Source organism: Lathamus discolor, chromosome 6 (genome assembly GCF_037157495.1).
Source record: "Lathamus discolor isolate bLatDis1 chromosome 6, bLatDis1.hap1, whole genome shotgun sequence".
Lineage (NCBI taxonomy): Eukaryota > Metazoa > Chordata > Aves > Psittaciformes > Psittacidae > Lathamus > Lathamus discolor.
The window spans coordinates 1,703,786-1,720,377 of record NC_088889.1 but is presented as its reverse complement, the minus strand read 5'-3'; the positions used below and the strand labels follow the sequence as shown (position 1 = coordinate 1,720,377).

The 16,592-nt window shown below is 40.6% G+C and overlaps 1 protein-coding gene across 1 annotated transcript in view; it reads left to right on the top strand.

The window, feature by feature from the left end:
• Positions 1-15,503, top strand: part of BUB1B (BUB1 mitotic checkpoint serine/threonine kinase B) — a 29,110-nt gene extending 13,607 nt beyond the window's left edge. Inside the window, 15 exon segments of the mRNA XM_065686380.1 lie at positions 320-432; positions 1,763-1,860; positions 2,140-2,192; positions 2,579-2,663; positions 3,032-3,134; positions 3,794-4,080; positions 4,947-5,137; positions 7,524-7,670; positions 7,835-7,947; positions 8,221-8,382; positions 9,061-9,203; positions 10,508-10,679; positions 10,824-10,930; positions 14,916-15,080; positions 15,082-15,503. Of these exon segments, the coding sequence (XP_065542452.1) occupies positions 320-432; positions 1,763-1,860; positions 2,140-2,192; positions 2,579-2,663; positions 3,032-3,134; positions 3,794-4,080; positions 4,947-5,137; positions 7,524-7,670; positions 7,835-7,947; positions 8,221-8,382; positions 9,061-9,203; positions 10,508-10,679; positions 10,824-10,930; positions 14,916-15,080; positions 15,082-15,184 (2,042 nt within the window). The 3' untranslated portion in view covers positions 15,185-15,503.
• The last annotated feature ends 1,089 nt before the right edge of the window (positions 15,504-16,592 follow it).

Below are 16,592 nucleotides of genomic sequence, written 5' to 3'. Positions count from 1 at the left end.
GTGCTCACCTTTGTGAAATGATTCACTTGTGTGCCTGGAGCTGCAGTAAAGAATGCTGCCTTCTAAAACTCCAAATTAAGTCTTAGAGAGTTTTTCCGACTGACTTCTATGGTAAGACTCTCTCTTACTGCAGCTGCTTTTCTCTCTTTTTACTGGGGCAGTTATTTAACTTTCTGAGGTGTAACATGTCTGACAGTTTTACATGTAAATGTGAAATGGGGAAAGAAACCAGAGGGTTTAGCTCCTTGAAATGTAATTTAGGCTTTAGGCACAGATGGCATGTGAAATGTGTTGTGCCATATAAGCTTTCCTTCCACAGAGGAGATGCAGGCCATAGCACAGGAAATGGATAAAATACAACGGAAAATTGAGGAGCTGGAGAAGAAATTAAAGAAGAAAGAAGGCTCTGAGCAGCAGCAGCCTTGTGAACAGGTATTGCCCTCATTTAATTGTTCTTTTCCAAATACCTATTCTTAAGTAAAATTACAGAAGGAGGAATAATATCTGATACGGTTCTCTTTGACTCACACTTGTTAAACTTTTGAAAGGATGCTTCAGTGTGTTGTACACATAGACCACCTAGTAAATGAATGCTCAGAGAAGTAGCTCTTTTCTTGTTCCCTCCTTGTCCCCAAGCCCTATCCTTTCACTATAGGAAAGTAAATCAAAGACTTTCAGTTTTGCACTGTTACTTTACAAGTATTGTTGAGTAACTTAACAACTGGACAGGATACCTTACCTTAAGGTATAAAGTTCTGAATTTTGGTAGTAAAGTTATGCCAAGTGCTTAAGGGCAAATAGCTCTTTCTTAATCTCTCTTCCTGGGTGGCCTCCTTTAATATAGTGAATCTGTAGTGCAAAAGAAGACTGGAGAGAAGCTGGAACTAAGGAAAGAAGTGAAGGGTTGTAAAGTGGTGTGGGGTAACCCCAGCAGGCAATTAAACATCACCCAGCCACTTGCTCACTACCCCTCAGTGGGATAGGGGAGAGAACTGGAAGTGTAAAAGTGAGAACTCATGCATTGAGATGAGGACAGTTCAATAGATAAACCAAAAGCTGTGCATGCAAGCAAAGCAGAATAAGAAGTTCATTGTCTACTTCCCACTGCAGCCTTATGTTCAGCCATTTCTGGGAAAAAAAGCAGGGCTTCTTCATCATGGGTAATAGTTACTTGGGAAGCCAAATGCCATAATTCTGAACATCCCCCCCATTCCTCTGGATTTCACTGCTGAGCATGATGTAGTACAGTGTGGAATATTCCTTCAGTCACTTGGGCTCAGCTGTCCAAGCTGTGTCCCCTCCTAGCTTGTGCAACAACAGTTTCCTTATAGCTTGCAAACAACAAGTGAAAGTTAATCATTTAAAGCTTTTCCTTTTTCCCAACTTCATCGCTTTGGCTAATAAAGCTCTCTTTTCCTTCCCCACTTCCAAAACAATGCCGTAGTAGAAAACATTTTAAATAATGAAATACAAAGCATGAATTTAATGACAGTTATGTAGCTGCTTACATACGTCTTAGTTGCAGTATAACTAAAGTCTCCTATGGAAGATTTATATGGCAAGAAGTAAAATTATGCATTTTAACTACACTAAGCAGAAGAATTGACTTTTCTTTCATGCAAGTAAAGAAAGTACAAATAAATGGCTGAAGATCACCAAAGCTTTAACAACCTACACAGAATTATCACTATGTTCTTGGAACCTTGTTGCATGGCTTGGGATTCCATCATGCTGGAACCAAGCTACAGTTTTGTTTCTACAGCCACCAGAGGCAACTGAATCTTCACCTCCTTTGGGACTGCAAGGATTTACTTCTTCCAGTGCAACAGAAGTTGGGGAGAAACAGTCTCAGTTGCAAAGGTAATACAGGATTTTCATTGCCAGCAATGACAATTTGTGGTTATGAATAGTTATGAATAATATGGATCATGAAGAGCCCATTTCTGCAGGCAGAATGGAATAAACCCCTCAGCATCACCCTGTAACCAGGATCAGTAATCTTTGTGTTTCTCTATTTGTGTGAACGATCTTAACTTCTTCCAAGGAGCAGTGTCAGCTTGCCTTGCCTTTTTGCAAAGTTTACTTATGTTTTATGAAGGTGTGTGAAATACAAGCAGCAACTTTGTGTCTCTTTCACAGTGAATTTCAGGTCTCTGAAGATGCTCAACTCCAGAAACCATCTTGTTCTGAGGGTAAATATTTACATTTTCTACCATTAAGAAGAAGGCCATGTTAAAGGAATTGCTCTTTCATAAGAACAGCAAGATTGAACTAACGCAATGCAACCCCACGATTCATTTTCACGACAAAACCCAGCCTTTTTAACCAGGCTTTTTTTAATGTCAGTTCTGCAATGACCTGTTAAGACTGCTATTTATAGGACCATGTATTAAATGTTTACAGTCCTGTTAGTTACGTGCCTGTGGAAACCTTGCTGGTTTGGCCTAGTGTAAAGAGTCCCTGCCCATGGCAGGGGGTTGAAACTGGATGATCTTAAAGTTGGTTTTCCAAACCATTCCTTAATTCTATGATTTTATGATTCTGTGATTAATTAGAGCCTCTTGGTTTTCCTTTTCAGATGTAGGTCTCCTTCTCCCACGGGATCCTCCTACGTTTTTCACCATATTTGATGAATCCTCTACTTCGGCAAGTCAGAATATAAGGTAGAATTATTCAAGGTTTATATTTCAAAGGGAGGGAAACTGAAGTATCAAAGTGCTCTGTGTGGCAGCTGAAATACTGTACAGTTTCTTATATGGATGTGGGGTGGCTTTTTTGTTTGCTTTATTTCATTACTCTGCATGGGAAGTCCATGATGAGGAAATACACTCCTGTTGTTTCTTCCCACTTAAAACTATTTAAGCTGCCATGCACACTTTTTCATTCTGGAGAGCTGTATGCATTTCACATTACTGATAGTTCTGTAGCAGAAAGTGATAGATTGATTCTCAAGATTTAAATATACCAGTTTCAATGTTGAAGATCAGAAGCTCCTCCTATAAGTATTTAATGGAATGTAACTTTATCTTAGTTGTTCAGCAGATCATGCACAGAAAAGTGCCCAGCGCCCTCTTGCTGTTCGGAAACCTTCCGATTCTCTACCCGCAAATGAAAACGTGTCACCAGAAGCATGTGTAAGGAAACAGTTTTTCCTATAGCAGATTTCCTATCACAGGGAAAACCAGTATAGAATGTTCTACTGTTGAATTGAGTGAGATTGGCTGGACTGACATGACATGCCATAAGCAAGGATGTGCAACTTCTGTCTGGCACGGCAATACTTGAATTGGGTGATGTTCAGGTTATGCTGGAAGCTTCATGGTTTTAGTAAGATTTAAGGTGGCCAATACACCAATTGCGTATAGTTCTGCGTTACGTGTTCTGTGTGTCTTTGATGCCCAGCATTTTTAATGATAGGACTTGATCTTAAATGTCTTTTGAACCTTGTTGATTCTGTAATTCTATATGTTCTATGATTCTAATAATGAGCTTGAAATGGAACTGAAATAAACTTCTGTAGTGTTCAATACTAAGTAGCCTTTAGCAGTTCATAGCAGGTCTGCAGTGCTCTAGAGGGTAACAAAGCTCCTCTTTCTAGTTGGGGAAAAACATGTGCAGTTACAGTGAGGGTTTAATGACTCAGTTTTAATGAGCAATGGAAGTAGAGTCTGTGAAGACTGTCATATTCATGTTGAAAGGTGCTAGGTTGGAAGAAAGGGGAGAGAATTGTTCAGCTTTTAAATGGAAGGAAGATTTGACAGAAAACTTTCACTGTCTTTCTGCTTTCTTTCAGGATGAGCTGAATGGAATTGAACCTTTGGCTGAAGATGCAATTGTGACAGGTTCCTACCAGCACCAAACCATTTGTGCCAACCCGGAGGACACATGTGACTTTGTTAGAGCTGCCCATCTGGCTTCAACACCCTTCCATGGTGTGGTAGCTCAGAGAATCCCAGATCCTGGTTTCTCCCAGAGTGTCCCAAAGGAAAACTGTCCAGCAGCTAAGAGCACACCCCCAAATCAAGAAATGCTGGTGTGTGAGGGAGTGTACAGTGAAGCTCTGTGTGTAAATAAACTGAGGTAAGTAACAGCCATGTGTCTTAAGCCCCTTTTTCTGTCTTTGGTTGTGCTTTTACTATTATGTTGTTGAAGAAACAATTTCCTGAAGAGATCAGGATATACTGAGGACAGTCATTTCTCTAACTCAGGGTCCATTTTGCCTTGAGCAGATTTAGGAGGCAATAGAAGCCTACTTGGCTTTCCAGCCTTACTGCTGCAGGACTTAATTCCATGTTTTTCCTACCAAATAAATTGCAAAGAAAGTAATGAACACATTCTGTCTTTGGAATCAGAGATTAAAAGCAGACTCATCAGTTCCTTTTCTACTTGTGTGCTGCTGTAATTATTTTAGTATATAGAATGCATATGGTGATTGTGGCTTAACTTCTACAGAGGAGAAAAGCTGGAGAGAAGGAAAAAAGCTGTCAAACAACCTCCTGCTTCTTGCTGTAAAGAAAAAAGCATCCATTGGGTGGGGTTTTCTCAATTTAGAACAGTTTGATTTGCTAACTCTTGGTATGTACACACATAGACCATGCTGAAGGTGTTTGCTTACTTGGAAAGAAAGAGCAAGAGTTATTTCCCACCCAACTCTCCACTGTTGTAAAAGCGCTGTAGGTCTGAGTTTTAGCAGTGAAGTAAGAAACAGTATTTCTTTTGTTGTAGCAGTCATTTTTAATGGGAGAGAAGATAAAGTCATCTGTAGACTGAGTGTAAACAGTCAGCTAATACAAAGCTCTGATGTAACTGTTGGTTTCCCACCAGGATAGGAAAGGACTTTGTGCTGAAAGGTCATGGGGTACACTCTATCCTTTTAGAATCATGAGGCTGGTGTTGTCTGGACACTGGATCTTCTGCAAATCTGACTAACTTGCCTTCATTTACAGCCCAATCATGGAAGCAAGCCTGGAAGATACTCGCTCCTCAGGTGGTTCTGCCTCCTCAGGATCATCACTTTCCTCTGTTACACAAATATCTACTATGAAGTACCTGCATATCCCTCAGAAACTGGAACTTGCGCATAGCTTGCCTGCTGAAACGGCTGCCGATTCTGGAGGGATCACTGAAAACACTAGTGGTTAGTACTAAACTGAGTTGAACTCACAACAAAGAACTTGCGACTGTTGCTAAACTATGGTGATTTTCCTGTATTTAGTATGTTCTGCTCTGCTTTCTGTGTATCTCCTGTTACTTTGACTTGTTGACTGAGCTTGTGTCTCCATTGTCAGAGCAGCAGTGAGGTGTACAGTGAGCAAAAGTTATGAAACACTTGCATAGAAAAATTACACCCAAAAGATATCAATATTATGGTGATGGAGAAGTTCCTTAAGGTATTCAAGCAGGGGGTGTGTAGGTGTAATGAGGTTGAATTCTGAAGTAAAAAAACTGGATTGGAGAAAAGGCCTGGGGGGGACCTTGTTGCTCTCTACAGCTGCCTGACAGGAGGATCTAGTGAGGTGGGGTTGGTCTCTTCTCCAAAGGAACCAAGGGATAACACAAGAGGAAATGGCCTCAAGCTGCACCAGGAGAGGTTTAGACTGGAGATGAGGAACAGCTTCTTCCCCAAAAGTGTTGTCAGGCACTGGAACATGCTGCCCAGGGCTGTGGTGGAGTCACTGTCCCGGGGGGGGGGTATTAAAAGATGTGGATGTGGCTTTTGGGGACATGGTTAGCGGTGGCCTTGGCAGTGCTGGGTTTATGGTTGAACACAGTGATGTTCCAGGTCTTTTTGAACCTAAACAATTATGACTGGACATTAGTGAACTTCTAAGACAGCTTTGTTTCGTCTTGATTGTTTTCTCTGTAATCACCCTGTGTGTTCTCCTGGTAAGTGCCACACTGAAACAGGTGAATATGAATTTATACAGCTTACAGTGAAAGCTGCACATTTGGCTTTACATTTGCATTCTTAACTTTGCTGTAAACTATCGTGCTACTTCACAGTATCCTTCTTTTTCCTATTGAAGGAAAACAATACTGGTATTTAAATAGTTGGTCTTTTTCACTCTTTCTAGCCAAAGATACTTGTTTCTCTTATAAACCTCTATATTAGTTAGGAAAGGAATGGTCATGGAAAGCCTTCAAAATCTGGCCTATAGAATTAGGTTTGCATTGAATGATGGTTTTCAAGGTGTTTCATCTGCTTTAACTCCTTTGATTTTGGTTTATGATATTTTGATTAGAACTGTGGATCTGATGAATCATGCTTGAGACCTGGAATGAAAATATGATTAGGAGAAGTGTTGTCACTGACACAGCTGAAGTACTTTGGATAGATCTTACACTCTTTATCATATGCTCTAATCTTTAGAGCAAAATGAAGAATCTTTACAGATTCTTTTCAGGAAAAGGCATTTCTTCAGATGCTTTAATGGTCTTTTCTTAAACTTCTGATCATTCCTGTTGCTTTTTTAACTTGCTTTCTGCACAAACTCCCTTGAACTGCAGTTCTCAGCCTGGAGGTAGTGACTCTGCTGAGGACTCCTTAATGTTGCATAGAGCAGGAAAATTACTTCAGATGTCTCTCAGTGTATCCCTGTACAATAAGCCATTAATTTCAAAGGTTTAGGATGATAAGTTATTAGAACACCTATTTAGCCTTTAACCCACAGAGTTTTCTGGATATACTTTCATGGAATTACTTCCCGAGCAATATCTTACTGCAATGCTTTTCAAATAAATAGAGGAGTAGGTAATGACACTGATTCTCACCTTTGTACTGTGAAAGCTTGAAATGCTGTCACCCATTACTGGTCATAATCTTTGGGAGAGGAGGGCAGTAGAAGCCATCTAGTTCTGCTGTGGTTTACTCTGCCTGCTTGTTTGAGAGAAACACCTTTCTGGCCACCTTGTCCAGATGAACTCGCCTACTGAAGGACTTTCTCTGTTCTGGCTATTATGCAGAAAGATAAACACAGATCTGCATGTAATTTTGTGTCTTCCAGGAGGAAAAAGCCATTAGATTCTTATTATTTCAGTGAGCAGCAGAGCTGGAGCCCTACTTTGGTTTCCTTTTCTAACGTAAATTCCCTGCTGTATTGAAAGGAGTAAGTTTTAATAAACCCCTTCATTTAAAAATCACAAACCGATCACTTACTCTGGACACTGAGTGTTCATTTGCTAAATGAGCTTGAATTCTGCCATGGCTGAACAGATTTGCCTAATAGAAATCAGAGCTTTCTCTTGTGTAAGATAATATTTTGCATGACACCAGAGTAGAACCATTGAGACCTCAGAGGAGATGGTCGGTAAGGTTGTTCTAGAGATGAGCATTATGTTCATTTCACAGAACAAGAAGCTATTGAAAAGAGATGAATTGACCTGCTGGAAGGTGATGCAGTAAATGAGTAGGCAGATAGAAAGGTTCCAATACTTGAGTTATTTTTTTTCTTGACAGATATAATCACCACAGAGACTCAACACCTGGTTTCAGCTCATCTCTTTCTATTACTTGTCTTTAGTAGGTGATGATGCAACTCGGATCCTGTGGAGCACTGAACAGCGTAAGAAGCTTTTAGGTCCTATGCCAGAATCACTGACTGCTTCTCCCTATTTCCATCTGGAGACTGGCCCTCTGCCTGTCATGGAGCTTGAGAAAGATGTTGAGCTAGGTGCGTATGGAAGAACCACAGTGCAGGAGATCTATTTGTGTTCTGCTTGCTTTGAAATACACTTCATCCTCACTCATTTTGTGTGGTGTAGATGGGGAATAACTTGAGCATCCTGGGTACATGTGTCTGCTGTGACAGCTCATGAATGTAAACTTTCATAACAGGGAATGACACATACTGCATCAAGTGGGAATATTGGGCCAAGGAAGAAAACAAGATGTTTTTTGCCATTCCAGCTAACATTCCCCAGTTGGATGCAAAGGGATTTGCAATAAAGGTAACACATGATGGTGTTATGCAAGGAGTGTGAAATGTTAAAATCTATCCAGCCAATAGAAAGTAAAATGTAGTAGGGTTTGTCTTAATTTCTGAATTCCACGCATGAAAGTTGCTACTTCAAGTCCTCTTTCTCATTGTTTGTATAGATTAAAAATTTCTGACTGTGGAAAATGTCATTTTTAGTAAAGTGAGGAGGAAAAAAAGAATATGAAGATGAGCAATTTTCACTTTATGCCAAAAATAAATGTTCTTCTTCTGTGCCTTCTTCTAGGTGTATTCTCAGCCCATACCTTGGGATTTTTATATCACCCTTCAGTTACAGGAGCGTTTGAATGCTGACTTTGACCAGAACTTCAGTGAGAACTGCTGTTGTTATCTATTCCAGGATGGCTGTGCTGTTTTGCACAGGGATATCAATCGCTTCACACTTGGGGTCAGTACAGCCAAAGAAAGTGCAGGTGTAGATGATGTGAACTCTTGCATAGGTGCCATTAGTGAGTTGTTTGTCATTATGCTTATTGCTGAAGATGGGTTTAATTCTGCAGTCTAGATCCTCTGGCTTGTGCTTTATTTATACACAAGTTAAGAGTGTCCATTATAGCCTTAGTTGGAGCTGGCTTCGCATTCATGGATCCTGTGCTTCAGAGACAAACCTGAACCAATTTTTCACATTTTCTTTATTCATGAGTGATAAACAACCTGAGCCAAAGAGCCACATGTTATTCCACAACAGTGGCTGCACCTAAAACTTTTGTTTAACTTGACATTAATCAGTGACTTACTATAGTCTGCTATTGTAAGGTTGTAATGTCTTGCTGAAAGATTTACATTTTAGATAAAGCAAGGATATTTTGAGTTGTTTCATATAAGTAGGATATAAATTAGTGATTTCACTCTCCTCTTGATCTTTTGTCCACTTCTGAATAATAGCATCTCCTAAGAGCTCATTCTGCTTCTAATTCTGGCTGGGCTGATCATAGGCAAAATCTGATTATACTGAATTTGGGGTAGGACTGTTATCTCTGTACAGATGAGTAAGGGGGGGGGGGAAGGTGAGCTATAAATATTTCATCTAAGGCATAATAGATACATGTTTATTCCTTCCTTTCAGGATGTTATCCGTGGCTCGAAGACCATCACAAAGGAAGTTATCCTGCTGGTTGTTTATAATCTTCTTGGTGTGGTAGAGAAGCTCCATAACGCAGAGATTGTCCATGGAGATCTGAATCCAGATGTGTTCTTTCTGGGAGACAGGTTTGTCTCTTTGGGTGAATGTGGGAGGAGATATAATACTCACTTTTGCTACTTACTGCTCTTGGGCTTTTGTAACTTCCCCTCTTTAGCTGGGGAGCTGCTATTGCAGTCCAGGGGTTTTTTAGGCTACAGTGTGTCCTGAAGACAGTGAAAACGCTTTGCTTAGGAATTAGTCTTTCTTGTTTATTTCTGTGGAAATAGTACACAGTGATGTTGGGAAAACTTACACTAAGAAAATGGTTTTGCTATTGCCTATGTTCCCAAGTCCATATTTTAGCAATGTACTGGATGTTGGTAAATAACTTCCCTTCTGGGTTTATGTAGCTGAAACTGAGGAGATTAGAATACAAAAGGCAGGTGGGACAGGAATATCCAGGCACTCTCTGAAGCAGATTGCTCACCCTCCACTACAGTCCAGCTTGTAATGGGATACACAGATCTAGCTCTCTTCTCCAGTCAATTTCCCATAGTATGTTATCAAAGTCACATATCCCTTGGAATGTGATTTGTGAACTGAGTGTGGGAAGACAGGAACTTTTAACATCTAATGATTCAGATAGAATTCCATTGTTCTTAGCTAAAAAATAGCTATTGAAGTTAGTCATCTAACATGTATAGCCAATATATTTTACTTATAATGTATTTTATTTATATAATTCATTATATATATGAAATATGTACACTATATATAATTAACTTGTAAATTACACACATGTACTACTGAAGTTCTAATACTTCCCACACCCCAATGGACTGTCTTGCACGCCCCTCAGGGTTCTCTTTTGAAAGTCACTGATCTAACAGTGGCTGATGGGCTTGGATACTTCCTGCTAAACTTCTGTGGTGAATACAAACCAAACTGCAAAAAGGGAGGATAATGCATAAACTACCCGGGGACAAGTAAGTGCAGTGCACTGTCATCATACAGATTGTACTGTACTGTACAGATACTCCTCACTGCCCTTCCTATTTGTCCTTTAAGTGGGGACTAACAAAGGTTTATAAAAGTATTATGAAGCTTAATTCTTTCTTGTATAAGTATTCTGAGATCTTGGAGGAGAGGTGCTGAAGTGATGCTATTCTGTTCTACCAAGTTTTGGATAACGGGCATATCAAAATGATCTCGAAGCTTCAGGCTGCCACCTGGTTCTTCTCCATCCAGGGGTAGTCCCTTCAGCAGTAATTCTTAAACTAACCATCAGAGGGGAGCATTGACATGGCTAAGCCTCACCCGCACTACACTCACATCTCATTTCGTAAACTTTGTTAGGTTGTCTTATGCTTCATTTGCTTCCTCTGCTCAGGATCTGTGATCCATTTGCTAATGAAGAGATGATGAGAGCTCTGAAGATAGTGGATTTCTCTCACAGCCTGGATTTGAGATTGCAGTCTCAAGTAAGCTTGCCCAGCAGCTTTCCCATATCCCAGACTCCTCATGGACAACAGCTTCTGGCAGAGTGTCCATCTCTATACCAGGTGAGTCTGTATTTAGCAGGACATCTTAGTTTCTGTGTTTCCTTTACAGAATCTCTTTTCTTAAGTTATATTTTGCAAATGCTGTGGAAAGCTCTGACCAATAAATACTGAATAAAGAAAAATGCTTGTTTGTTGTGATTGCAGGTAGACTTGGTTGCCATTGCAGATATAGTCCATTTGATGCTGTTTGGGGATCACATCCAGGTCTATCAAGAGGATTCAGTCTGGAAAATCAGCCAAAATGTATCCAAGTAAGTCCTTTAGCAGAGAAAGCTGCTGATAGAGACTTCTAACTTCTTTCACTTCCTTTACAAAGCTTAGAATTCTGAACTTAGTGCTGTTGTTACTAAAAGCATTATTTTTGTGGGGAGTGAAACTTTGAAGCTATTGGATATGTTCCTTGTAAGTGCTTTGTAGGAGACAACTTTAAGCTGGCTCTGGCCTAACAATCTACGTACTACTACTTTGCTTTTTCTGTCCTTTCAGACCAGACAGCTCTAGTCTGGTTTCACTTGTTAGACCAAGCTTGGGGAAGTTTCTAAGTGGGTGGATGGTGAGGAGGAAAAAATTACATGAGCATGTTGCTTTAGAAATGGAGATTACTTTGTGTTCCTGCTTTTTTCAGCCTAGGCTATGTTGAAGGGCTACTAGGACTGATGCTATGGTTCAGTCTGTAACACCTGCAGAAACAGCATACATGCACAAGAAGGAAAATAATTTAAATACTTGTATAATTTAAGATGTGTGTGCAAGAAACTTCTTTGTGGAAGCTGCTGTTTATCCTCGGGTGTTAATTTCTGCTGCTCTCTCTTAGCCACATGTTTCGGCTCTAAGGCTACTCTGCCTTCTTCTCACCTTTGTTTGTTCTTAGATGAAACACTTGTTCATTTTGTTAGTCACATCCTGCAGAATTTTCTGCCTTAAGGTTTATAAGGATTTTCCAGAACACTCTCTTTATTCCAGAAGCTACTTGATGCATATCTGCATTTAGGTATATTCACATATCATAGTATATCAGCTGCACTCACTGTGTGGATGTACTTCTATAACCATTCTTTGAAGAAAACCTACAGTCAGGGGGTTGCCCAGTTCCCCACCAACCTGCACTGCTTCCACCTCCTAATTTGTTGCATTCAACCTTTGAAGAAACATCTCATCTTCTTAAACTGTGCACAGGGGAAAATGCTTTTTTCTTTACTGGCCATATGTTTCTACTACAACCACAGTTACAAGGCTCTAGTAGGCTTCTGCTGTGTACTAACTACATGTGCTGTACTGTACCTGGTAGCTTTTGGTTTTGCTTCCAATCAACTTACAGGACTAAACTGTGATGAACAAAATCACCAAGGGGGGTTGTTATCTGAAGAGATGAATATCAGTGACTTACAGGTTGGCAGTAAATACATATTTTATACCACCTTTGTTTTGGAAATACTAAAGAAAAGGCAACTAAATCATTGATGGAGACTAATGAGTCATGGTAGTAGGTGACTCTTTGAAAGGTACTTTGAAAGGCCTTTGTTCTCTATTGACAGAAAAACTAACATTCCATATCTCTGAGCTATGTAAATCTGACCTGCACTGAAAAATAAGACTCTTGTTTATTTCCATCAGAACATGATCTGATGTTAATGATATTTGGGTTAGAGGAGCAGGTTTCTGATAAGAGTTGCCTTTTACTTTAAATATTATTTAATTCTACAAGTGATTACACTGAGCTGCTGCAGATCAAGCCACACAGGGCCTGAATTGAGAAGGTAGGAATAGGGTGTTGGGGACCTGATCAGGATGTGGGTATGGGAAAAATAGCCTGGACAACTGGAGCAGGGGGAGCTGAGTAGCATGTATAGGAAATCTGAGTTTGGAAGGATAGCGAAGGGGTCAGTTGGAAAGGAATTCTAATCCAAGCTGGGGATGCTGGGTTGAATGAAGACTTGGGTAGAAGGGGAGTAAGACCTGAGAAGGGCTTTGGGAGCCTAAGGAGGAAGAAAGCAGAGCCTGTTCTGTGTGGCTGGAGCCAGGCTCTAAGGGCTCATTGCTTTCTCCAGTGTATCAGTGTGTAACTTTGCTTTGGAGTTGAGTACAAATAAGGAATTTCCATTTTCCATCCTGTCGTCTTCTTTGCTTCTGAAGGCATGATAGACTTTATTCATCCTCTGTAGTTCTTTTTCAATATCATGAAACCCAAGACCTGCTTGTACAGCGCTTTAATTACACATTGTACCTGAAGTATTAGATCAGTGTAAATGGGGCATTTCTTTATGTGAGAGTAAGGCCTCTGTACTGAATCTTATTCCCCTTCACACACAGATCTTTCAGTGTGTCTGGCTCTTATTAAATTACATTTCCTCCAGTCAATTTGAAGCTTTCAATAAACTCTCAATCTCTGACTAGCAAGTTCCCTGCTGCAGGAATCTTCATCCCCCAAAAGGGGCTGCACAATGAAGCACTGCCCTGTGAGAAGAGTCAGCTGCTGGGTAATACTCTTGTGCTTTATCCTTTGCATATAGTGACACTGGCAACACCCATAGAGACACAGGACTCTTTCCTGTTGCTTTTAGTAATTCTACTTTTCTTTGTAAAGCTCATGTTACTAATATCCCTTCTGCTAAAAGTGCTCTCCAAGTGACTTGTAAAGTGGTTTGGGGGTATTTTCTGTTTCTTTAGGAGTTGGTTTGTTTGTTGAGGGTTGCCTTGGGGAGATAACTCTCTTAAAAGAATGGTATGAGAGTTTAGGCAGCGACAAGTAGAAAGAAGGCTTCTTGCTAGAAGGCTGACTGGTGTCAAATGTAACAACCATGACCACCTTATGTTAGGAAAGCTTTACAAAAGAGGCTTAATTATTTTCAAGCATTAAGCACATTTAAAGATGGAAGCATGACTGTTAGAGCCACTACTTTTACCACCAGTTCAACAGAATACCAAAACAGTGGAAACTGCAAGGCAAAGCAGTAAATAGTTCTTCTAAAGGCACTCAATAAAGCAGAACCCACTGATGGAATGAATGCAAACACTTACGCACTGCAGTAAGTACTCCTGGAAAGGCAAAATGTGAATTATGATCAAGTTTCTCTTTTCATCTTTAAGCATTACTATAAGGTTGACACTCCATTTTTCAAGGGAGGAGGTTTTTGCATGTTGCCATTATTAAAGCATTTGGAGGTTTTTCAGCTCCAGAAGTGTTTTTCACTATAGTATTTTGGGAAACCTCATCTGTGGAGGCTTATGTGAGGTACTATATAGAAGCTGTGTTTGAATTTTTAGGATTCCTTTTGTCACTCATAAATCCTAAAACATCTTTACCAACCTTTAACTTCCTCTGCTATGCCTCTTACTTGTCTAAGTCCATGAGGAAAATGGCCTCAAGTCCTGTATACTCTTAGTTTCTTGATTAGGTTCTATATTACTTGATCATTTCTTAAAATGAGTTTAATAGTCCAGGCCAGATTCCTTCTGAGTCTGTGGCTGCTGCTGTGTCTGTGAGTCACATAGCAGAGGCAGATAACTTCTTCAAAAGCCACTGTGACTCCTAGCTTGAGGGAGGAAAGCACTTCAGTAGTCAGCAGCAGTGTGGTCTATGGACTTTTGTGTGAGACTGAAGAACAAAGGGTTAGCTCTGATATCACTTTTCTGATACTTTTCATTCTGTAATGAGTCACTTAACCTTTTTATTCCTGTTGTGTGGGTATATGGGAGAGGGGATTTATTACTGTTAATTGCCTTTGAAATGTTATCTCTATGAGAGCTCTGGCAGATGGAAGGCAGGGAATAAAGACAGTAAAACGGGCTGTAAACCCCTTTTCTTTCTTGTTTTCTCTTGCAGCTTTCCTTTAATACTGACCTATGAACTTAGCTTGTAATTGGGGGAATAAGAGGTACCTCAACCCCTTATTCAGGAGAGGAGTCTACCAATGTCATTGGCTCAAAGAGTGCTCTTGGTAACTCCTCTTGAAGTATGAAAGTGATAATGGTCAGGCATGCTAGAAGAGGTAACCAAAACCACTGGTTTTGTTATCCCTGTGGCACAGCCCACCTAGTTACTCTCCAGAATCCTACTGGAGAAAGAGAAAGGGGCCTACATGTATAAACTTACCAACACATTCCTGGCTTTCCTTTACATTTACTCATGTGAGTGAAATTATTATTTCAGCCTTCCTTCTCCCAGGGTGTTTAGTGCTGAATATAAATGGAAACCTTGACATGTGTCATCCTGTTTCACTGCTCTGTTTGTTTTAGGTCTTTTGACAGTGATTTCTGGAGTAAACTTTTGGGAAGAATTGTGAATGCAGATGGTAAGTCCACAGTGCCTCTGCTGAGGGCGTTAAGAGAGGAAATAAGTGACATGTTTGACAGCAGCTTCCAAGGACGACTTTGTGAATCCTTAGCTGAACTGGGAGAAACTCTTGGAGAACTTCCTGGGATTTCCTAGAGGTCAAATCCACTTTGTGTTAGAGAGGAATTTGTTGTTAAATTCTTATTTATTTTCTTCCAAGCATGAACAGTGATTGTAGCTGGCTCCGCAATGCTTCATTCACATTGGACATGCTAAAGACTGTTGATGTTGCATTAGTGCACAGATAAGCTCCTAAGCCTGCTGCATGAACTGGTCCATGTCCGACCAGTTTGCCAGAGAAAACTGGCTGTCACAACTGCCCCCTCCCCTTTCTGTATAGTTTAACAATGTGTTTAATACCTGTTCACACCCCAATCTCTGAAATGTCTTTGCCTACATTTAGTTGGTCTTTTAATTAGTGGTATTATAAATAAAGTTGTATTGTAATAGTAACTCTGTCATATTAAATGTTCCTGTGAGTTGGTCTCAAAGCTTTAATGTCCATGCTGGAGTGCTTCTGCCTGACTGGGAATTAATTGTGGCTGCTGGATACAAATTTGGTGGCTGCTTTCCAAACCACACAGGACTTCCTGGACACTTGAAGACAACTTGAACGATTCTACTTGGAATACGCTTTCATGGATGATAAAAAGTAGATTGTCATGAGTGAAAAGAATGCATGCTGAAATATTTGCTTCTCAGTGCAAGTATTCTGTTTAATTTTGCACAGGCTGCCCTTCCTGACAGGATTGAGCATCTTTCACAGATCTCAAGTCTAAATCTGTTTGCAGGTTTTGTGGACAGATCTTTGTGTTAACCTTTTAAGTGCTGTATTATTATGGGGATGGACTAGTGATAGGACAAGGGGTAATGGGTTAAAACTTAAACAGGGGAAGTTTAGATTGGATATAAGGAAGAAGTTCTTTACTGTAAGGGTGGTGAGGCACTGGAATGGGTTGCCCAGGGAGGTTGTGAATGCTCTCCCTAGCAGTGTTCAAGGCTGGGTTGGATGAAGCCTTGGATGGTGTCCTGGGTTCAGCAGTAGCAGTTATTTTTCTCCTTCTTAGTAGCTAGTGCAGTGCTATGTTTTCATCTTTTGGCCTGGGAACAGTGCTGATAAAGCTGATGTTTTTAGTTGTTGCTCAAATGTTTGGTCTGGCCAAGGACTTTCTGAGCCTCATGCTCTGCCAGGGAGGAGGGGAAGCTGGGAGGAAGCAGAGACAGGACACCTGACCCTAACTGACCAAAGAGGTATTCCATACCACAGCATGTTGTGCCCAGGATGTAATGGGGAGTTACCCAGAAGGGCTGGGACTGCAGGGTTGCACGAGGTATTGGTTGGTGCTCAGCTTGGGGGAGTGGGGCGAGTTATCTGTTGGCTGGTGCTGCGGTGTTGTATTCTCTTCCCTTGTTATTTCCTTTAGCATTATTATCATTGGTGGCAGCAGTGTAGTGACTTGTGTTAGACTTTAGTTAGTCAACTGTTCTTATCTCAACCTGTGGGAGTTGCATTCTTTCAATTCTCCTTCCCATCCCTCCAGGAGCAGGGGGAGGGCAAGAAAGGGGGGGGGTGTGAGTGG